Here is a 24007-nt window from a genome sequence, read left to right on the forward strand (position 1 = left end):
TTGACACCAGCATGCTGGTTTGCACTTGAGTCTGGTACTACAGGGATGATGGGGGCAGGGGTAGGAGAGGGCAGCATGCTCCAGAAAAGGGGTAGATTTAACCTCTTACATAATAGGAAAGAAAATAATGTGTCAAAAATCTGGCGTCTCAGGCCAAAATACAGCATATTTCAGATTAAGGTAATAAAAAAGCAGTATGAAAATATAAAAATGAAAGAAACTATCTATTATAGTATTTGTTTGTCACATCTGCATGACTAATAGATTGGGTTAGCAACAAATTTTTGATTTCTGAAGAAACATTAAAATTAGATGAACTACTGGTTTATTAATTTCTGGAAGAACAATTCTTCCTTTTATGCAATGTAACAAAAAATCAAGTCACTGTGGAGACAGAGAAACACAACCAACCATCAAGGTTCAAAGTGACATTGTAAAAGGAGTTTCACCTTTAGGCCACTGGTTGATTTTTAAAAGAGGAATTGAAACATGCCTTCGGGGAGCTGTTTGATGTCCTGGGTCAGCTTGATCTCAAATACAGCTTAGTTCCTAACAGACAAGTGTTCCCATCATAAGCACTGCGGGAACAGATAACCACCCTGACAAGCAGAAAGGAGCATCCTTGAACCATTTTTCCTGGAAATAATGTGTCACAACAGCCATTCCTTTGCAAAAATAGGAGAGCACCTGATTTCATCTCCCCAAACACCTAAAGCTGAACTAACATTCACTGGATTCCATAATACAAATAGAAACACTTCATTTGTCAAATGTAGATTCTGAAGGCTTGCAGGGAAGGCTGATCCAGACCAGGGCTGTTACCTTAGGGACAGCTCTAACACGTTCGAAGCATCTTGGTCATCATCAAGTACCTGTGATCATTTTTGCTTTTTCCGCAGGAATACCCCCGCATTGGTTTAGCAGGGCTTGCTTAGCGGTTTTTTAACCTTTTCAGACACTGAAGAAGCCTGTTGTGAAAAAGTATGCTAACAAACCAAATAAATAAAGCCAGTGAACCTATCTTCCTACCTACATTTGCAAATTCTAGCCAAACGTAACTTGGGATTTAGTGTTGCAAAGGAACAGCTTAATGTGCCACAGTCTGGATATTTCCCTAATAAAAAAAAAAATGGAATTGAACAATTTAAAAGAAAGATGAGGAAGATAATTGCATAATTATTAAAGAAGCAGTCTTAGAATCAATGGTCACCTCAAACTGTAAAACCACATCATAAAATACCATGTTATATATGTTAAATATGTTGTATCATAAAATACAACACCACAAACCCCCCCTTTAATCTGATTTATGCTTCATGAAAAAGAAAAACAAATGTTAGACAAATATTTTCAGTAGCTGAAAACTGGCTATCAGTACAAAAACACAACTACAGACATTCCTCACTGCTGGGCTGAACTGTTTTCAAAACAATCCAATGTAAAGGCCACTGACAAATATTTCTAATATTCTGCAGTCACAAAGCACCAGATTGCTGCGTTTGGTGCAGGTCACCTTGCTTGTGCTTTAGAGGTATTATTTAAGCTTCAGTCTATGGTTTGCAAAGGACTCAACTCGTGGCCTCTCTCATCCTAAAATCTCAGAATAATCACTGCCACTTAGTTGCACATATATTTAAGTAACATTACAAATAACATTTCATTGCATGTCCATTAAAAATAAACATGCTCATAATAGCAGCGATTATGAAGCCACCATCTCTTTGCCTGTCTCAGCTATGAACAGCTCTGAAAAACACATGTAGTGATGCCCTCTGTGGATCTTTCAGACCAAAAGGAGCAGGAGGAGAAGAACATTAATAGCATCTAAAAAGGTAAATCCTGGGATCTATTTCACACTGAAAAGGAGAAAAATTCAAGAAAAATTATGTCAGAAACCATTCTTATTGTTCAAGAAATACACCATATTTTCTCTCACTGTTGCAGAAAAAAAGCCACCAAGTATATTTTCAAGAAAATATTTAAATAAAATTGATGAAGTGTCAACACTTGACTGCTTGTTTAAATTGAACAAAATTATAAAAGCTGTTACAGAGTGTTCAATTTGTTTCAATGTTATTATATACCATAAAGGCTCATTCAAGCAGGGAGAATACTGCAGACAAGGCATGAAGATTAGAAGATGTCTTAGACTTCTCTCTGGAACAGCATGAAATACAATCTAAAGCAGCCGAAATTCTTTTAGTGGAGCTAATTTCTTCTCACTGGGGCTTGATGAAGAAAAGAAGAATCAGTGTTCCTTTATGCTGCAAGAACACTGCCATTTGCTTAACAGGAAGTTAAATGAACCAAATCTACAGAAAAAAAAAAATTCCACCATCAATTAATGTGACAAATTCTTAATAGGAAAACAAATCAATTTTATTTAAAAACTGAAGTCTTGATTCTTGTGTATTCATATTTTCCCAAGGTTGAACTTACAGTTTATATTTTTCATAGTTTATGCTTTCTGAGGAGTACAGATGTCCATGGGAGAGGGCTTTTTCCTGCACTCTTCCTGCTAAGTAGCCCAAAGACTAATAACAGGACCATGGCAAGATGTAGCTGCTTATGCTCCAGGTGCACCACAGCTGATGAGAACTGGTGTGCAAGAGCTCAATACCCACTGCCATCACAAGGACCACTCACATTATCAACTGAAAACAAGGCATTTGAATGTTAAATTTTTCTCTCTTCTTCCATAATCTTGTCACATTCAGATGGGAACCACAATGCAAGTCCCTGAGGACTCCCTGGAATGCTCCCAGCACCTTACCCAGGAAATAATTCCGATACCCTTGCATTTTCTAACCATAGGCTGAGTGGTGAGTTCTTACACTCCACCTACAACACAGACATGTTGGTCTGAAATTCTGGACCAGACATCTTTTCACAGGCACTTCCAGGCTGTGGAGGATGATGCATGGCCACAGCCTCTCAGTAGTGCTTACAGCCTCTCAAATCAACTCAGCACACCATTGTCACAGCCGCATGACATTGTACCGAACAGATTCCAGTTCACCCAGAGAGCAGGACAGCAGCTGAAGATGAATCCCTAACTGCTTAATAATATCCATTCAACCATACCTCTTTCCCAGCATAGATGTTTTGGTTTCAAAATTAGATATCGATACATTTATTGAAGCAGTCAACCTTATGGTATCTCTGTACACCCTAAGTGAGTGAGAAGCAAAGGGTTCTGACCATAAATAAGAATAATATATTCCATCATTCACTCTCTTCTGCAAGGTAAAAAACAAGGCAGTTAATAAAGTATTAAAAGATTCTAAGCATATAGTAGCAAGTAGTAAAACTAGCACGAGAAATGTGCCAGCCTAGTTCAGTGATAAAACACAGGAGAAAAAGAACCTTAAAACTTAAAACTGATCATAATTTTTTTAATATCACTGTTATGAAATTTTTCTTTCTACTATTATTCAAAAGGAAATTCACTAAGGTTTCACCCAGGCTGGCCTCCAGTTGGGATTCTTGTGCTCTGAAAGCCTCTGTGCTAGTGTGGGGTCTCTCCTGCATGGGGGGGCTGCCAGTGGTGCATCTCTCTCACAGTTTATAAGTTTCTTTGCCAACAAGCTGCTCCTCACTTGGAGCCAGATACAATCCTCGAAACAAAGCCCTAAACTACTTCAAACTTTTCAGAATTTTACTCCTTTATCACACCTTAATGACTCATAACTTTTTAAATGTCACATCCCAAAAACATTGTTTCTCCAGCATATAAAACAGAGAGAAAAAGCCCTGAATTTCAAAGCAAAAATAATAATAATTAAAAAAATATTTCTTCTGTATTGGAGAATTCCCCTCTGCCTTGGTTTACTATTTATAAACCACCAGTCTGGGATTAATTATTATAAATCCTTAAAGCCGAAAAGAAGATTTTAGGCATTTTATTCTACGTATAATCTATACCATTATTAAACTGCAGCTCAAATGCACTTTATGTCCTATTTCTGTTGGTCACCTTTTAACATTTATGAATTTTACCTATGGTAAATTTTACTCCCTGAGAGAAAGCATTTCTTACTACTTTCAAAACATCAGACCACCCATCTGACGTGGCAGTGCTCAGCGGGAGCAGTGTCCCCTGCCAAGCACCAGGGACACTCACCGGGCACCCCGTCTCTCATCCAGTAGGAGATGTCTGTTCCATCTGCATTGTCGTAAACATCCGTGACATTGATGGGCTGCAGCAGAGTCATGATCTCTTTCACGATGTCCCGGGCTTCAGCACTGCCAGAAAAACCCAGTCCAGATGGCTGGAAGGTGCCCTCATCAGACTCCATAACAATATCAAAGTTGGAGATATTTTCCTAAACATGTAAGAAAAGAAGATATTGTGCTGTGATTTTATTTTAGCTGGCATCATATATTAGATTCTAGGTGTCAATGCGAGCATGCCACAACAAATTTGTTTCAGAAGCAGAGAAATGCTTCCCATGAAAACGTGTACATGAGCATAAATGAGGGGACCTATCTTTTTGTATGGAAATGCTGAAACCGTTCAAGTTACGTTCTGAGGCACCAGTATTCTGTAGGAGCCACAGTGTGACTAGTCTGCTGTCCCCAAATACTTGCTTTCAGACTTCTGAAGTGCCACCTAGAAAGGTAAGCCATCACCACCATATTGCAGTTTACATTTGCAGCTCTCCCTTTCTTGTCAGACCCAAGACTCTGAAATTCTGTTGCAGTGGAGAGGGTACACAGTTCTGTGGCTTTAAAATTAGAGGCATCCAAATCCTTCATAGACTGTGAAGAACAGTCTATTTAAAAGCCAGCTGCTGCCTGCTCAGAAATACATTCTTTTCAATATACCATATAGTCAACTCTGATATTGATCAGAGGATTGAAATGCCAAGGTTCTCCCTGAGACGTGAAGGAATAATAGCTATTTTAAGGAAAATTTGTGCTTCCAAAGTAAATCCTCCCAGGAAACATGAAAGGTAAGATTTTGTATACAAGTAGCATAATAACATTTGCTTTTAGTGTGTACTTGGAAAAATCTTTTTAGGTTAAAGAACAAAAATAAGCAATTTATTTACTTACCATATTTGCTCAGATTGCTCAGTTACAAAGTCTAATTGGAATTAAATACATAGGGATTTTACATGAAGGAAGATCTCATTTTTTTGGAGAGGCACAGAACTTTTAAAAAACAGTTTATGGTGATGTCAGGCAGAAGAAAGCTATACTTCAGACCACCTTGAATGTGACTAAGAGAACTTACTGCAGGTTTTACTCCTATGCCCAGATCTCATTCCAGAATTTTATGGCTGCCATTGGTTACTTACTACAAGAAAATCAATACATGGGATATGTGGTAGCAGCAACTAACAGATCCATGTCATTATCAGCATACATAAACCAACAATTCAGCAAAGAATTCTTTTACATTTTTCTGTATATAAACCCAAATATGTACTACAGGTGGCTGTGAATAATTCACATGAGTTTTCAGAAGTCCTTTATAGAATTTGCCAAGAACTGTTTAACTTTCCCAAAACTTTTCTCTTTTGAGTGAAACAATTCTATCATAGCAGAGCTATTTACTTTTAACTTAGAAATATATCCAGTAGTTTAAAAATTTAATATAAAATCTTTGCATGATAAAGTAACTGTAATATTATAACACCAAAAAATAACCAATCTATCCACCCATTTAACTACTGGAAATCAAAGTGCAAATAACCAATCTTGTCACCTCATTGGCAATCACCATTTTTAGACAGTGAAAAACATCTTCAGTTTGCAAAAGATTAAATGTAAATAATTAGACTACATGTGGAGTCTAGGCCTATCATCAAATACTGTCCTGAGGTCATGAGCCTCAACATAAATCACGATTCACAGACCTCTGAACACTGTGGGAGAGAAGCAGGCCAAGAAAAGCACAGGGCAGGCTAAAAGGGACCAGTGATGCTCCAATGTCACAGATACAACAGAAAGAATGTCTCAAAATGTAAATCTTCTTTATCATATGCCCAAGGAGCAAGACTTACTAAAGACAACACACATTTCAGTGGGCTGCTGAAAGGCCAATGAAAGCTAACTTAAGTATAGTGAGCCCTGCATAAATATGATGCTATGGTACTCAGCCTCTTTGGTTGACTTTCCACAGCAGGACTTCTGCCCATTTTTAGAGCAGCTGAAATGAGGAGAAGCAATAAGGGCAGTGGAAGAGACTATTCAGGGCAGTGAAGTGAGGAGAAGAGTGAGCATGGGAACAGTGTGGATACCTAAAAGAAATCTAATTTATCAAGCAAAACAACAGAATCCCTAAGTTCAAGAACTTCATAAACTGCTAGTATTGCAGCATTGCTGCACTCTTCAGTTGTGTTTTCTGACATAAATGTTTGCATGTGTTTCTAATATGAAACTGAGTAAACAAACCACCCACAATATATTACACCATATTGTTGTTCTGTAAGAAAGCTATTCAGTTCTGAGAACATGCTGGAGAGGCACGAAAACAGGACACCTGAGGGAGAGAAACTGACTTCACTGGGCAACAAAAAAGAAACAGGTCACAGCTACTTGAAGTACCATGTGTCCTTGAGAAAGCTTTTTCCCTATTTGGTCCACTAGAAGATAGGATTACTTATAAAACTACTCACTATCGAATTTTAAAGTTGAAGTCTTAAAAAAATTCAGATCAGTTTCCACATTCCCATTTTTGTACATCTACATTGGCATTTCTACTTACACAGAAAGAAACACATGCTGGAAAACATGCTTAAAATATACTGCTTAAAAATAGTGAAGATGCTTTGTCATCATTTGCCATCTATGATGCAGGAATTACTGCCAGTAACAAAGTGGGGTGAGACCATACATTGCCCCTTAACTGATTCAAGGGAACAGCAAACAAACCAGAAAGATTTTAAAAAATAACTGCAGGCTCAGCTGTTTCCTTCATTCGTTCTCCTAATGAATGCACCATTTAAATAAGCATTTTAAACTCAGTATGTAATTTTTTTCAGAAAGTTATCTCATTTGCTGCATCTTGATATTGTGTCACTTCTCTTAGTACGTACCAGAAAATTAAAACTTCTTTGTGTAACCTGCTGCCTAATTCTCTGAACATCAAACTAGACTTTTATCCATTGCCTTCTTATGACTTTGTTACAGAGGAGGTCACCTCTCTTTATCATGTCATCTTTAGCTCTTCAACTGAATTTTTAAATGAAACATTACAATAAATACAGCATGGGAAAATTGGCTTTCTATAGCTTGCTATTTTCATTGAATACACAATTAGGCACAATCCTTGCCAATACTTCTCCTATTTTTAATTTTTTAATTTTAATTCCTTTATTTTCTGTTTTCTCTATAAACAATCTATTTTTATCTCTGTTAAGCAAAACTAAAAATATAAATACTTGTCATCGCTAAGGCAAAAACCTGATAACAAGAAATCACAGAACCACAGAATGCGCAAGGTTCGGGAGCACAGTGGGTCATCTGGTCCAGCCTCCCTGCTTGAGCAGGGCCATCCCAGAGCACATGGCACAGGGTTGTGTCCAGATGGTTCTTGAATATCTCCAGTGACAGAGACACCACAACCTCTCTGGGAAACCTGTTCCACTGCACCTGCACAAGTAAAGAAGTTCTTCCTCATATTTAGGTGGAACTTCCTGTGCACCAGTTTCTGCCCATTGCCTCTTGTCCTATTGCTTGGCACCACTGAGAAGAGCCTTCTCCATCCTCGACACCCTCCCTTCAGAGACTGATAGACACTGATGAGGTTCTCTCTCAGTCATGTCTTCTCACCTTATCATCTTTTTCACTCCCTGTTGGACCTGCTTCAGGATCTCCATATCTCTCTTGCACTGAGGAGCCCTGAACGGGATGCTGTGCTCCAGATGGTGCCTCACCAGGTCTGACTAGAGGGACAGGATCACCTCCTTCGACCTGCTGCCAGTGTTCATCCTAGTGCATCCCAGGATACCTTTGGCCTTCTTGGCCCCAAGGGCACACTGCTGGCTCATGAACAGCTTGTTGTCCATCAGGTCACCCAGGTCCTTCTCCATGAAGCTGTTTTCCAGCAGGTTGGTTCCCATCCTGTATTGGTGCCTGGGGTGCCCCAGGTGCAGGACCCTGCAGTTGCCTTTGTTGAATTTCAGGCAGTTCTTCTCTGCCCATCTCTCCAGCCTGTCGAGGTCCTTCTGAAGGGCTGCACAGCACTCTGGGGTATCAGCCACTCCTCCCAGCTCTGTGTTGTTGGGGAACTTGCTGAGGAGGCCTCTGCCCCTTCATACAAGTCACTGATGAAATATTCCACAATACTGGGCCCGGCAGTGAAGTGAGGAGAAGAGTGAGCATGGGAACAGTGTGGATACCTAAAAGAAATCTAATTTATCAAGCAAAACAACAGAATCCCTAAGTTCAAGAACTTCATAAACTGCTAGTATTGCAGCATTGCTGCACTCTTCAGTTGTGTTTTCTGACATAAATGTTTGCATGTGTTTCTAATATGAAACTGAGTAAACAAACCACCCACAATATATTACACCATATTGTTGTTCTGTAAGAAAGCTATTCAGTTCTGAGAACATGCTGGAGAGGCACGAAAACAGGACACCTGAGGGAGAGAAACTGACTTCACTGGGCAACAAAAAAGAAACAGGTCACAGCTACTTGAAGTACCATGTGTCCTTGAGAAAGCTTTTTCCCTATTTGGTCCACTAGAAGATAGGATTACTTACAAAACTACTCACTATCGAATTTTAAAGTTGAAGTCTTAAAAAAATTCAGATCAGTTTCCACATTCCCATTTTTGTACATCTACATTGGCATTTCTACTTACACAGAAAGAAACACATGCTGGAAAACATGCTTAAAATATACTGCTTAAAAATAGTGAAGATGCTTTGTCATCATTTGCCATCTATGATGCAGGAATTACTGCCAGTAACAAAGTGGGGTGAGACCATACATTGCCCCTTAACTGATTCAAGGGAACAGCAAACAAACCAGAAAGATTTTAAAAAATAACTGCAGGCTCAGCTGTTTCCTTCATTCGTTCTCCTAATGAATGCACCATTTAAATAAGCATTTTAAACTCAGTATGTAATTTTTTTCAGAAAGTTATCTCATTTGCTGCATCTTGATATTGTGTCACTTCTCTTAGTACGTACCAGAAAATTAAAACTTCTTTGTGTAACCTGCTGCCTAATTCTCTGAACATCAAACTAGACTTTTATCCATTGCCTTCTTATGACTTTGTTACAGAGGAGGTCACCTCTCTTTATCATGTCATCTTTAGCTCTTCAACTGAATTTTTAAATGAAACATTACAATAAATACAGCATGGGAAAATTGGCTTTCTATAGCTTGCTATTTTCATTGAATACACAATTAGGCACAATCCTTGCCAATACTTCTCCTATTTTTAATTTTTTAATTTTAATTCCTTTATTTTCTGTTTTCTCTATAAACAATCTATTTTTATCTCTGTTAAGCAAAACTAAAAATATAAATACTTGTCATCGCTAAGGCAAAAACCTGATAACAAGAAATCACAGAACCACAGAATGCGCAAGGTTCGGGAGCACAGTGGGTCATCTGGTCCAGCCTCCCTGCTTGAGCAGGGCCATCCCAGAGCACATGGCACAGGGTTGTGTCCAGATGGTTCTTGAATATCTCCAGTGACAGAGACACCACAACCTCTCTGGGAAACCTGTTCCACTGCACCTGCACAAGTAAAGAAGTTCTTCCTCATATTTAGGTGGAACTTCCTGTGCACCAGTTTCTGCCCATTGCCTCTTGTCCTATTGCTTGGCACCACTGAGAAGAGCCTTCTCCATCCTCGACACCCTCCCTTCAGAGACTGATAGACACTGATGAGGTTCTCTCTCAGTCATGTCTTCTCACCTTATCATCTTTTTCACTCCCTGTTGGACCTGCTTCAGGATCTCCATATCTCTCTTGCACTGAGGAGCCCTGAACGGGATGCTGTGCTCCAGATGGTGCCTCACCAGGTCTGACTAGAGGGACAGGATCACCTCCTTCGACCTGCTGCCAGTGTTCATCCTAGTGCATCCCAGGATACCTTTGGCCTTCTTGGCCCCAAGGGCACACTGCTGGCTCATGAACAGCTTGTTGTCCATCAGGTCACCCAGGTCCTTCTCCATGAAGCTGTTTTCCAGCAGGTTGGTTCCCATCCTGTATTGGTGCCTGGGGTGCCCCAGGTGCAGGACCCTGCAGTTGCCTTTGTTGAATTTCAGGCAGTTCTTCTCTGCCCATCTCTCCAGCCTGTCGAGGTCCTTCTGAAGGGCTGCACAGCACTCTGGGGTATCAGCCACTCCTCCCAGCTTTGTGTTGTTGGGGAGCTTGCTGAGGAGACCTCTGCCCCTTCATCCAAGTCACTGATGAAAAGTTAAACAATATTGGGCCCAGTACTGAACCCTGGGGGACACCACCAGTGACAGACCTCCAACTAGACTCTGTGCCACTGATTACTGTCCCACCCTCTGGGATCTGTCGTTTAGCCTGTAATTACAGTAAACTTCCATTAAGAAAACAAACCCTTGTAATATGTATGAGTGGTACTTCTATTGGTAGGAAATGTTCCTTCTAGGATAGACACTGGCAATCCCAAGCAGGTATACCCTACAGTAGCTACTTACTCAGTCAAAATCCCAATTGTTAATTCTTACCAGATGTTAAACTAGACTCCAACATCTCATGACTAATCCATTGAGCCACTGATGGCAATCCCTCTTACCCAGCTAAAGCAGGGACATACCTGAAAGTATAATGCAGGGAACAACTACCCTAAAAGCCTTCAGTACTTTGGGGCTGTTTATTTAAAATAGAGTATTACTTGTCCAACAGCTCATTTACTGGTTTTCTTTTTTGTTCCAAGGAGAAAAATCAGCACTTTACAGGAAAAATACTGAAGTCTGTAATGACAAACCACTGTCCTTGATTAATGGTTCATTTGTTCCAGTGATAAAGGACATCAGTTAATCCGACATTGTGTTTTCAGCTTTCTGTTATTGATTTACACTTAACTTTAAGAAACAACAACACTTGTATTCCAGTATTTGTCTCAGAGCAGTCAGGAAACAAGTATAGCATGGCAACAACCATGCTGTAGAACTCACAGGGAAGTGATGGTCACCCCACCTGTAGTACTAAAAGGAGGTTTAGATCAGCACCCAGCTCTGTTAGGCTGGCAACTAAGACTACAGGAAAGACAAGAAAAAACACTGGAAACACCTAAGTGCATGTGACAGCTAGAAAAGAAAAAAAAGTAAAATAAATAACATCCCCTAAGTATTTAATACTATATAAACATGATGTAGTGTAATTTTGAGTTGCTATTTAGTATGAAGGTAATTTAATGAAGCAAAACAGCATAAATTGAAACTAGAGAAAAAACCATCACAACAGCTGTTGGGAAGAGAGATGAGCCAGCATCAAGGCATAATAACCACCAGCCACAAGCGTGATCATACCATTTACACTCTTTTTGAATGAAGACAGGGAAAATTGGGAACACTGTGAGTTATTCATTTTTGTAAATTATCCCATCATTATACAGGAGAAAGCTGCTGTAAAGCTGAAGATTAGCACAATTTTTCCTAGATGACAAGGTATGAATAAGGCTCATCCTTTTGTTACAAGATAAAATATTCTTCTGCTACATTTTATAGGAAAGCAGTATGTAAAAAAGTGTAAAGGTTGAACGGTTTGTTCTGTATGTCACTTACAAGTTCTGACTTCTGAGAAGCCAAATGACAAAAGTCCCAGTAACTTCAACAGCCCTGGAGCAATTTGGTCATGACTTGTTAGCATTTCACTCAGTAAAAACATACTACGGGCATGTCTTGCCTTGTACAATATCGCAACTGTTTCCTCTAAGATGACTTGCCATCACTCACAGAGATGACCATTCAGTATTGTAAGTTCCCTGGGATGACAGACAAGAAAAAGCAGACAGCTCTGAACATGGCAGCAGGGTAAGTAAGGCATGCCTGAAGTCTTGTCTTAGGAGGTTTCTCCTTTGACAAAGGGGCATATCAAAGAGAAGTGCTCTTCCTGGAAAACTTTCCATAACTTTAGACCTTTTACTGCTCAAATACAAAGGTATCAAAACAACGTCTGTGATTCTGAATGACCCCACCACCGTTCTTTTTCAAAAGGATTTAGATTTTCACTAGAAAATGGGCAAAAATGCCAAAATTAAAAATTGTGGTTTACATCTTTCAACCAAAGATGATGTTTACTCTTTCAGGAAGCTAATGAGTATTTCTGTAACTTTCAACCAAAGGTCAGTGAAAACAAATTTGCAACACCTTTGAAATTATCACAGCACATACATAATTTTCTACACCTTGCGCAGGTGCAGGGAGTGTGCACTTTCCTACGATCGGACATCCCAATGGACCAAGGACCTATGGTTGGGTGAATCTGCCTGAAGCATGCACTGGAAGCAGCTATCCTCAGAAGATGTCTCTACCAGATTCAACTGGCAGCTCTGCTATTCTCATGAGAGAGAGAGAGGAAAGATGCACAGAGAAAAGTTTTCCTAACGGTAGAGATGCATGAATTTTGTCTACATGGAATGAAGACTAGGCATCCAGGAGATAGTCTGTCATGACTAATTTGGGGTCTTCCATGCTTCAGGCAGTATAAGGAATAAACCTGAGTTTGTGTTTTAGCAAAATCTGTCCTTCTCTGCAGCTTTTACAAGGAAGCTGATTCCTAAATACTAAGAATTACGAATTCCTATGGACTTAGAACTGGTGTAAAATATAATTCCATAACTATTCTGTGCTATTACTGTGCTTAATACAATCAGTGGAGCTACTGCCTGTTGTGATACCAGAGAATACAGTGCAATTACTTTCTGTAGTTTTGCAAATGGACATTTCGCTCTTTCTGCATTTCTTTCCCTTTGCAATGAAAGGGATCAACAGGACATCAGTGACCTAAAAAGGCAGCAGTAATTTTACATAATCTTTGATTACAGAGAATATTACCTGAGGACAGTCAAAAGGCTAATGGTCAACACATTTTGCTGGGGTAAAAGAATCCCTATTGAAGTCCTTGATACGTTTGGTTCAAATAAGACACAAATTCATGTCTTACATTTCACCAGAGTACTTGGTACCTCAGGCTATAAAGTATTCTGAAAACTATGGTTTTGAGGAGCCAATATTTTCTGTAGAAGAATCATTTCACCTGAAAGTGACAGGACATTTTTTGAATATTTGCTTCTTAGAGAAAGCAACTCATTAGCAAATCACAGTAGAAATCTCATGTGAGCATCAACAAAGAGTACTTAAACTAGTACGAAAGAAATGCCAGCATTTCAGAAAGTCCTGTTTTCATGCAGACACAGTTCAAGCAAAATATCAGATCTTGGTAATAAATACAAAAAAAGAAACCACAGTAAACACTGGTGATTGATATTTATCACGTGGGTAAACCTTTACTAAGATGTTAAAACACTGTATGGCATGTGCACCAGAAATTCAGGTAAGTACTCTAAATATCATTAAGATAGGAATACCAACATGCAGAAATATTTTAAGAATGCCTTCTGTAATGGGGTTTGAATTGAATTCCTAACACAATAATGTCTCCAGTGATCACAACAAAGTTACTAAAGTAAATTGGAAGGTGGCCTAGGATCTCTTAGTCTTCTAATTATAAAATGAATTTGCTTTCCCAAGAGATTGTACACAATACTTCTGTTCCAAAATAAATATAATCAGTCATTCATAGTCCCTTAATTCAACTGGGTAAATAACTGTAACCTTGTTTCATGGTACACAGACCTTTCACAGAATCTAGTCCAAAGCAATAAAAAGGAGGACAGACACTCCATTACATGCATTTCTTTCTCCCTTCATGAAGACAGTCTAAGAGTAAACACACAAAAAACTTAACCCTGGTTGAGAGTACTCAGGTATCTTTGTTAAAGGCTGTAGGAGAATCTGTACTGAAGAGTTGCATCATGAGGCCTTCTAGAATTTTGTTCCTTCTGTTCTTCCGTTCAACTTGTATAAGAAAGTAGTGTTGCAATGTTTGATGATTCTGAGGTTATTTACTGTATTGTCTGTATGTAAGAGCAGCAACTGGATCACACAACACTAAGCACTGGAACACAACTTCAGATGTAGCGTCAAACTCCAAGCTCTGGAGTCAGATTTGCTCTTAAATCCTTTAATTTCATTGCTCTTTATCAAGATAAAGAGCTTTAATGTTAAGGAAAATCAACCCTTTTTCTAATCTGGGATTAGATCTAATTCTTGGCTAACAGCTAAAAGCAATGAGCGCTTCAACAGGTATCTCCTTTGGAAGCAAAGGTGCTGGTAATTCCCCTGAGAGGCTTCTACCCCATGGTGAAAGAACGAGCACCAGCAGGTGCTCTGTGCTGAGTTGGTGAGGGGCAGGTACTGTTGCACTAGTGGAGGCACTGAAACTGCTAGAAGACACACGGCTTTCAACTCTTGGAAATGGCTTAGAAAAATGATGCAAAGAAAACAGTGGACGAGGACCATGTGATACTCTCCAGAAAAATATTTGATAAACTGAAAGAATTGCTGTATGAATAATGTATCTGTCTGAGCTTCACCTGACTGCAGTTGGGCAAATATGCTTTTCCTAAGCACATATTTACTGGATGCTGTCAGTAACGGGAGACAGCACTAGTCTAGACTGCCTAGAGCACTAGAGCTTTTGATCAACACAATATGGCAGCTCTTACACTCTCATAAAGCCCTGAACAGCTAATATACCCTATCACTAGCTTTAATAATCAGAAATGATAATACTGGGATCTAGAGAAAGACTTGAGCATTATAAATAATGCCATTACACAAGGAGGTGTGTTAACTATTGGTACCATAGTAAAACCACTATGCTGCTATCTCAGTTATTTGTGCAGTAACTTATCCACTTTCTAGCAGTGACAACCTACAATGATGGATGAGGAAGAAGGACCTGAACGTGAATTGAAAGAAATAATAAATAAGTGACAAAAATAAGAATATCTGTACTTGTCCAGTACTATATATTGTCTTTATTTCTTCTCCCTTGCCACATTTCCACTGACATGAGGAGGTAATCTACAATTACCCGTGTCTGCCTGTGCCGAATTACTGCATTCATATTTTTACTTGTTTGTAACGAACTGAACTCATAAGTCCAGCCATGTAGATGAGTCATACAGGCTGTCTTTCATTTAACAAGGCATCTTTAAATACCACTCTTATTTAACTTGTACTCATTACCATCAGCAAGCAATGTGTGTGCCATACTATCCTAATTGCCAGAAATTTGAGCAAGTAAATCATTAAAAGGTTAAGTTATTTTTCATGCTAAATTTAATGTACAGTATTAATCAACTTTATTTCATTGTTATGAGTAATGCAACGTCCTATAGTCAAACTAATTTATAATTATGCCAGATCACATGGCAGGGGGGAAACAAGAACAACAAACAACAGACGGATGTCATTTCTGCTTAAATTCTCCATGTAAATTACAAACTGTTCAGTCAGACAGGGCTTTCTTTGCAGAGCCCAACATCCGGATGGAATCTCACCAGCAGAGCAAGAACTGAGACACATCTTTGTCTCAACTTTTTTAAAAGCAAAGTAACCAAATATCTGGTAAACAACACCCAGCCTGCTTTACATTTCTCTATTTGATCCTTAGGTCTGCTTTTTGGTATTATTTCTGAATAGAAATCTTTGAGACAACAGTGAAACGAAGCCACTTTGGCAAAAGATGAGACATGCATGAGACAATTTCATGTGTTGCTGACATCACCACTATAGATAGGATGGATCTTACTGTCCAACATGGAAATCCACAGAGGCAAATCTTCAGATACATTTCTGATGAGTGGTGTGCATTAGGCACAGAGCATCCTTCCAGCTCCTCCAAAATCCACTTCTGTACATAAGAAGCATCTCTTTCGTGTGCTACTTATTCCAGAATATTTTATTCTAGTTTAAAAAAAAACTGAATATCAGAGTACCAGTGGTAAATCCAGAGTCCTTAACATACACTAAACTGCAAGCTGCCACCTCCCTGAAGTTGAGAAAGCAAGCTCTGGGGTACCTCTTCCAAATAAATGACAGAGCTGAGTTATCCCTATAATTTGGAGATACAAGGAGGTACAACATTACAGAATTCACAGAATGCCTGGGTTGGAAGAGACCTTCAAGATCATCGAGTCCAACCCATTATATATGGGTAGCTAAATATACTTAGAAATATTGAACTAGTTAGTGGGAAATATATGATTGTTCATCAATTAGGCAGAAAACTCTAAGTTCTCTAAACCTATCTCTGACAACTCTATTGCAGATGCAAGTTGATCTGATTTGGTTCATCACAATGAATTTGATTCAAGTGAGGTTTCCATTTATTTGTTCTGATAGGTTGCTTAGCATTAAAAATATGCTCTTAAGAACTGCTTGTAAGTCTGCTTTCATACTGTGTAGAGCAGGCAACTTCCTAGGCACATTTGCATTCACCTTGTCTCTGCCTTGGATGTATTAACCATTGTTGACAGTTATACTACTTAATTAGGGAAAAGAATAAAAGATAACTAATTTAGAATAGTTATACAGGTACAGCATAATTCTTCTGTGGCAAAACCCCCAAACATACACATATTCCAAAGACTTATCTCCAAAATAGTTTTGCCAAAACTTTCATGATGCACTTTGAAATGGCACCTGTTGGCAGGAGAGACAGATGTGATATTTTTATCCTCATAGCCATAAGTCATAGAGTTTGTGTGTTCTTTGCATCACCAGAAATCACCCTTTTAGGATGTTCCAGACCCACAAAACTAACAATTGGCAAAGTGCATTATAGATGACACACTATCAACATAAGATAGCAAATATTTTTCTTTGTATTATTTTATGTTTTACTTTGCAAAATATTATGGGAAAATGCAATGAAGCAGAAATATATAAGGCAAACAAAATTTACTTATATTGCAAACATACGTGGGCCATTCATCATTCATTCTCAGAAGGTTAGCTATGTTTAAAAGGTATGGAAGATATCATCATGAAATAACTGTTTCAGAACACTTTTGTGACAGAGTATCTTAGGTCAAGTGGAACACAAACGTGTGGTTGCATCGCTTACTGTTAAATGTAAAATTAGGTTTACATTTATGATTAAACCCAGAAAATATACTTCCAGGCAGAACTGTAATCACTGGTTTTGGTCAGATATTAAGCTGAACATTTCGACAAAAATAGTATTCAAGTCACAAGACTGGGGAGAAAAGTGCTGTCAAGAAAATAATGAAAAGATATATTTACCTTGTGCAACTGATAGTATTGCTTGGCACCTATTCCTCCTTGCTCTTCTCCTGTCCATAGCACCAAGCGCAGTGTCCTTTTTGGACGAAGTCCTAAAACACAGATTTTAATATTGTTTTTAATATTTGATACGGATATATTTGAGTATTTTTTACATTCATCTCCAGCCACCAATGGATGAAAAGCCTGTGTTTCCACAAACCAAACACAACCTATATCAAGTGTGGGGTTTTCCGTCTAGAGTACCCTTTTCTTGTTTAGGGAGAAAGAGTGGGGCGTGGGAGAGCCCACATGAGGAAGAAATGGGCAGTTGTGGTGCTGCTGCCAGTTGCAGAAGCACAAGAGAAGTACAATTCAGGGACATACTGAAAGTGTCTGAAAACCACAGCAGAAAGCAACTACCTTGATAGATTTCTGAAACACATGCTTCTGTCATTGTGGTGGTCTGCCATAAGTAATGCACATCCGCTTGTAGCATATCCAAATCAAATTTTCATGAAAACTACCATTGCTTTGTCATGGTTAATTTATTACAATTAATTGAAAATGAGCTGCTGGATTTTTATGAGAAATGTTCATCCATTTCAAGAACTGAGGGGCTATGTAGTATTACTTTGCTTTTTATCAGAGAAATTAAAAGCAGCAATCTGTACTTTGGAATCTGAAATAGAGTCAGCTGCTAAAAGTATGCACAACTTTCTGAAACAAGGCGAACATGAAGTCATTTTCTATTTTGCTATGGTAGCTCAATCAGAAAGATAAGTTCTCAGATAAATTTTGAAACCATTTTTGCCATGGCAGAACTGATCAGATAGAAGTTGCTGTCCTCTATTTATTTGACTGTTTCTATTCATAAATAAATACAATGAGAGAAACTTGAGAGCATGGAAGAGCAAACAGATAAAGAAAATACTGTTCTCTGAGCAGTGGAATTCTAATTACAGTAGAGAAAAAAATAAAGAAAAAACATGAGGAGACTATCGCAAGTGATAAAGCATAAAGTACTGCACACACTTTTGTGCTGAGAAAAAATTATATCACTATCACTGTCAGAACTTCTTTCATTTCCTAACTGAAATGGATGAAGACTGCCAATAGATTTGACCTTCATTAATTTTTTTCTTTTGACACAATGAATATGATCTGAAGATTTCTTTCTCGAAACTGTATGCTAGCAATCCTCAGAACTGAAGGCAGAATATAGAAGGAATACCTCAAATCTGCATAAAAGAGCTTGGATTTTCCAGTATTTTATAATGAAGTGCAAACAAGTGGTTTAAAGGTGTCTTTTCTGAATGTTGATCTACTGACTGTAAACAGAAAGGTTGTCAAACCTCATTACTTTAAAGACAACCTTCTGCACACCTCCCAGTGGATTCCCTGCTCTCCTAAATCACAACAGTAACGGATTAGCCTCCTTTGCTTTTCAAATTAGTCAGATGGCCTATGAGGTAAAACTGAGGTAATAAAATAGCCATTGGTTTGAAGTCAGAAAGATTTAAGCCCAAAATAACTCCAAACCCAATTAAAAAAAAAAAAAAAAAAAAAAACAAAAAAAAAAAAAAATTAAACCCAAAAAAACCCCAAACCCAAATAAAAAAAAAAAAAAAAAAAACAAACAAAAAAAAAAACCAAAAACCAATAACCAAGCAGCTTGGTTAGAAGAGGCAGCTGTAAAAAAGAAAAAGAGCTGGTATAAAACATAGAGACCAGTGCTGTAGTATGGTTCCAGCAGCACTGCAGTTTAAGTGGAAAAAGGAGGTTTATTTGTCATATCACAAAATGCAAAGTGAAGTCCAATCTCCAGCCCACCACACCAAGCCTGTGAGAACAGCTTTGACAGGAAATGCTTAAGACAGGAGTAGCATCATCTGGCTCCTCCCAGGCGAAAATCAAGCTGCTTCAGTCTGCCACTGCTGCCCTAAGGGGGATTTGGGCCAGTGATCAGGGGGTCCTCATGGCTGGCTCAGATGGGCTGTAACTGCAGCTCCTGCTCTCCAGGAGCTTGAGATGATCTCAGCTCACTTGTGGAGAAGACGTTTGAGATTCTTATGGCCCCCTCCTTGCCCATCATTGCATCTTTCCACTGAAGCTGGGGAAATAAAAAAGCCCTGCTGAGCTTTGGTCCTTCCAGTCTGGGAGGTGGTGTATCAGCTCTTCCCATCTCACAGATTCCTGTCGGCAAATTCATTTGTGCGTTCTACTGAAACTGAATGGGCAACTTAAAAAAAGTAAAAATATGTAAGCTATGGAGGCAGTTATTTTAAATACAAACAAAGTCTACAGAGGAAAATTTAATTTCCTCATTATCTTAATCTGAAAGCAGTAAGTATTTATCTACCTGTTACTAAAAACAGAGCTAATCTGACCAAAGAACAGCAAATGAATCCAGTATTCAGAAGAAAAATTGCTAAGAATATTCTCAATGAATGTTTTTATTAGGAAAAAAATGAAGTACTGTATTAAAGTTCAAAAAGTTTTTAAAAGTAAGTTTAGCTACTTTGGTTGGCTTCTTAAAAACTACTGGTTCCTAAGCAAGGTATCATCCTTACAAAATCAAAAGTCTTTCAGATCACAGCCCAAATATATACTGAAAAGACACGATAAAATAGCAACTGGGCTAGAAAACTCTGTTTTATGGTAAGTGTAATGTATAGAGAGGTAGTTAGACAATTTTAAAATGAAAGAAAAGTGTTACACAAATAAAATTGTGCCTCTTTCCTTGTTATCTGAATAAATGACTTAGTATATAGTATTAAAAATAAAGACGATATCAGAAGAAAAAACCTACAGATGAATTTCCAAATCTCCAATGTTTTGGAAAAATGTATTAGCTTTTTTTCCCCCCCTTCTACCTTACCCTTAACTGGGAAATAAAATCACAGTTTACCACAAAGGTGCATTTTGCTGATCAGCCTCTATATTCCTATGGTTTATCTCAAGCATAAAAAAGATACTATGGGCATGTGGACTCCTCAGTTAAGGAGTGAAATATAAACATCAATATGGTCGATCTGTGACTAAGGATACATCTGTAGCAAGCACAGCAGGACACTTGCTCTATTACACTCTCTCTGTGCTGGAGTGGCTGCTATCCTTTCCTTCTCCTTAGGTACCACAAACACTTCAGTCACACCAACGTGCAGGTCTTACTGACTCTATTTTCTGTTTCTTTTAAATCATCATAGATTACTAACATACCAGCAGCAAGACCTGAATTTTATGTCCTACATGTCTTGCTCATGCTTGATAGAATTGAGACATTCCCACACAGCAAAACTGAAATGTATTGTTCGGTACATGTACATCATAATGGCCTGTCACATGTAAAGCAAAAAAATAAACCCACTTCACTCTAAAGACAGCACACAAGTCAGGAAGGAGAACTTGAATCATCTTTTTTAATCAAAATAGAGATCGGTACTACAAACACAAAATTTCCTTCAGTAACTATCTTCTCACTTTATAAACATAAATCCTTACTGATGGGGAGGATGACAAAGATAAAGTATTTTCTAAGAAGATGGCGTGTAGCTGGCTAAAAGGCTTCTTCAATGTCGTCATAAGACAGACCAGCTTACAAAAATATAAAAAGTATTCCACCTGTGTGAAAACAGATATTTTCCCTGCAAGTCAAGGCACTGGGATCACACACAAAGCAAATCAAATAACTTATATGAGGCATATAAGCAAATTGCAACTGGGTGTGAGTAGATTAACAGGTGTCAAGGTTTAACCTCAGCCGGCAGCCAAGCCCCTCACAGCTCTTGCTCACTCCCACACCAGTGGGACAAATGAGAAAGGGAGAAAGTTGGAAGGATGCAAGCTAAAAAACTCATGTGTTGAGATAAAGACAGTTTAATAGGGAAAGCAAAAAGTGTACACACAAGCAAAGCAAAACAAGGAAGTAATGCATTCTCAAGACCCTGCATAAATGGACTAGAAAAGCCTTGATCTGAACATAAAATACAATAAGTTGCACTTAATAATTCTGCCCTGTACATCCCCTGGTGAGACCCCACCTGGACTATGGCATTCAGCTCTGAAGCCCTCAGCACAGGGAAGACATGGACACGTTTAAGCAGGTCCAGGGGAGGGTCACAAAGATGATCAGATGGATAGAACTTCTCTCCTATGAGGAAACGCTGAGACAAGAGAAGGCTCCAGGGAGACCTTAGAGGAGCCTTTCAGTGACTGAAAGGAGTCAATAAGAAAGATGGGGTCAGACTTTTTTAGCAGGGCCTGTGGCAATAAGGACCAGGAGCAATGGTTTTAAACTAAAAGAGGGGAGATTCAGACTAGATCTAAGGAAGATGTTTTTTACAATGAGGGTGGTGAAACACCATCACAGGTTGCCCAGAGAGGTTGTGAATACCCCATCCCTGGAGAAATTCAAGGTCAGATGGGACAGGGCTCTGAGCAGCCTGATTGAGTTGAAGCAGTTCCTGCTCATTGCAGCAGGGTTGAACTAAGTGACCTTTAAAGATGCTTTTCAACCCAAACTATTCTCTATGTTCTCTTACTTCTAATACTGCCTAAGTCACTAGTGCATTTGCTTCAGAAGCTACTAGAGAGAGGTATATACAGATATATCATCCTCAAGTACTGTCTTCTGCTGCATTGAACATAGATAAGCTATGGCCTTTTCTGCATCATTACCTTGTGGCTTGGAATTTCTTTAAAAGGTATTTATCAAAAATATTTATAAGTATTTATACAAAAAAGTATCAGGATACATAATGATGCTGCTGGCATTCTTTAAATTCCTCTTGCACTCCCTACCTTTTTCAAGTTTGCAGCTGATTAGATATAGGGGATTTACTGGGTGCCATTAGTTGGGATATTTCTATCATGCATGGACTTCTCATAAAATACCTGGAATTTCCAAAATTTGTGCCACAGCATAAAATAAAAATAAAACCAGTACTCCACATTTTGCTAAAGAAGATAAGAATTCATCATCAAAAACAGTGGTGCAACCTGCTATTACCTGATTTATGTATCCTGTGGTATGGGCAAGCAAGAGAAGGGCTCTTACCCCTAGCAACCTGTTTCCCTGCCTAATTGCAAAGAATATACAAACAGAAATAAACCATAATCAATAGGAGGACATTAATAACACAGTTAATTGAAGATGTCCAGATTTTCCTCTGAAGACCAAGAAGTCTCCATTCTAAACCAGAAGGACTTTGGCTTTCATACTACTGTTAGAAATAGAGCCCTCTATGGTTCAGACAATTGATCTCACTACTTGTGCAGAAAAGTGTCTGTGTACTCATTTATTTAAGAAGAAATTGGTTTTTTTTATTGAGTGACAAATGATTCCACAGAGAAAATCATAGAATGGTTTGGGTTGGAAGGGACCTTGGAGATCATCTAGTTCCAACATTTCACTAGGTCAGGTTGCTCAGAGCTCCACCCAACCTGGCCTTAAACACTTGCAGAGATGGGGAATCTGCAATTTCTCTGTGCAACCTGTGCCAGTGCCTCACCACTCTCCCTCACAGTAAGGAATTCGTTCCAAACATCTAATCTAAACCTACTCTCTAAGTTTGAAGCCATGGCCCCTTGTCCTATCACTGCACGCTCTTCTAAACACTCTCCTCATCTTTCTTGTAGGCCTCCTCCAGGCACTGGAGGGCCACAATCAGATCATCCCTAAGTCTTCTCCAGGCTGAACAATTGCAATTCCCACAGTCTCTCCTCATAGGAGAGGTTCTCTATCCTTGTAATCATCTCGGCCGTCATCTGCACTCACCCCAAGTCCACATCCTTCTTATGTTGGGGTCCTCAGAGCTGGATGCATTGCTACAGGTGGGGTCTCACCAGAGTGGAGCAGAGGGGCAGAACCCCCTCCCTCATCCTGCTGCCCATGCTGTTTTGGATGCAGCCCAGGACATGTTTGGCTTTCTGGGCTACAAGTGTACATTGCCAAGTCATGTCCACCCTCTCACCAATCAGCACCCTCAAGTCCTTCTTCGTAGATCATCAGAGTTAAAAGCTTCAAAAAACAAGGCAAAGAACAGCTGAAAAAAATCCTTTTAGTACTACTTAAACCTTGATTATAACATATTTCTAATTCTCTATTGAAGTTCAACTTAGACATGGAGAACAGCTTTTGGCTTGGGAAACTGCCTTTCTTTTCTTCTTAAATCAGTCGAATGCAGTGCAATCTCCTTGATTTTTGTCCATTGATAGCTTCTTTTTGCGGCACTGAGGACAAAGCACTGAAAAAAAATAGCACTGGGAAGCAAATAAACCTCAGAGTCTCGAAGGTCTGGAATAAAGAGAGATGAGGTCTGGAGAAGAGATGCAGCATTGCAGGAAGAACACAGAAAATGGTCAGGTCTGGGGCTGGAGAGAGGGAAATGAAAGCGAGTGATGAGCCAAGCCAAATACTGTAGCTCAGTCTTGCCTGGGGCTGTCAGCTTGCTCAGAAACATGTTCTGGGAGTTGAGAGGACATGACTCTGCCACTGGCACAGACTGCGGGCAGCTGTTCGGACAGGCCCTTCAAAGAGGGCACTGGGGGACAGCCGTGCCCAAGGTGAGCCAGTCTAGGGAAGGACTGGGTTTGCAGAGCACCAGCAGCCTTGACAGCAGAGCAGCAAGACACTGGGATTACACAAGCAATTTTCTTTTCCTGTTTTTAGGGAGGCTGATGATCTTATGACAGAAGGGCAGATT

At 39.1% G+C, this 24007-nt stretch overlaps 1 protein-coding gene across 1 annotated transcript in view; it reads right to left on the reverse strand.

The window, feature by feature from the left end:
- Positions 1-24007, reverse strand: part of CPQ (carboxypeptidase Q) — a 133261-nt gene that overhangs the window by 25363 nt on the left and 83891 nt on the right. Inside the window, exons 5-6 of the mRNA XM_008630694.2 lie at positions 17322-17413; positions 4124-4325 (exon numbers count right to left, since the gene is read on the reverse strand). Of these exons, the coding sequence (XP_008628916.1) occupies positions 4124-4325; positions 17322-17413 (294 nt within the window). The remainder of the gene's footprint in view (positions 1-4123; positions 4326-17321; positions 17414-24007) is intronic.

The sequence above is a fragment of the Corvus brachyrhynchos genome, unplaced genomic scaffold (genome assembly GCF_000691975.1).
Source record: "Corvus brachyrhynchos isolate BGI_N302 unplaced genomic scaffold, ASM69197v1 scaffold302, whole genome shotgun sequence".
Classification (NCBI taxonomy): Eukaryota; Metazoa; Chordata; class Aves; order Passeriformes; family Corvidae; genus Corvus; species Corvus brachyrhynchos.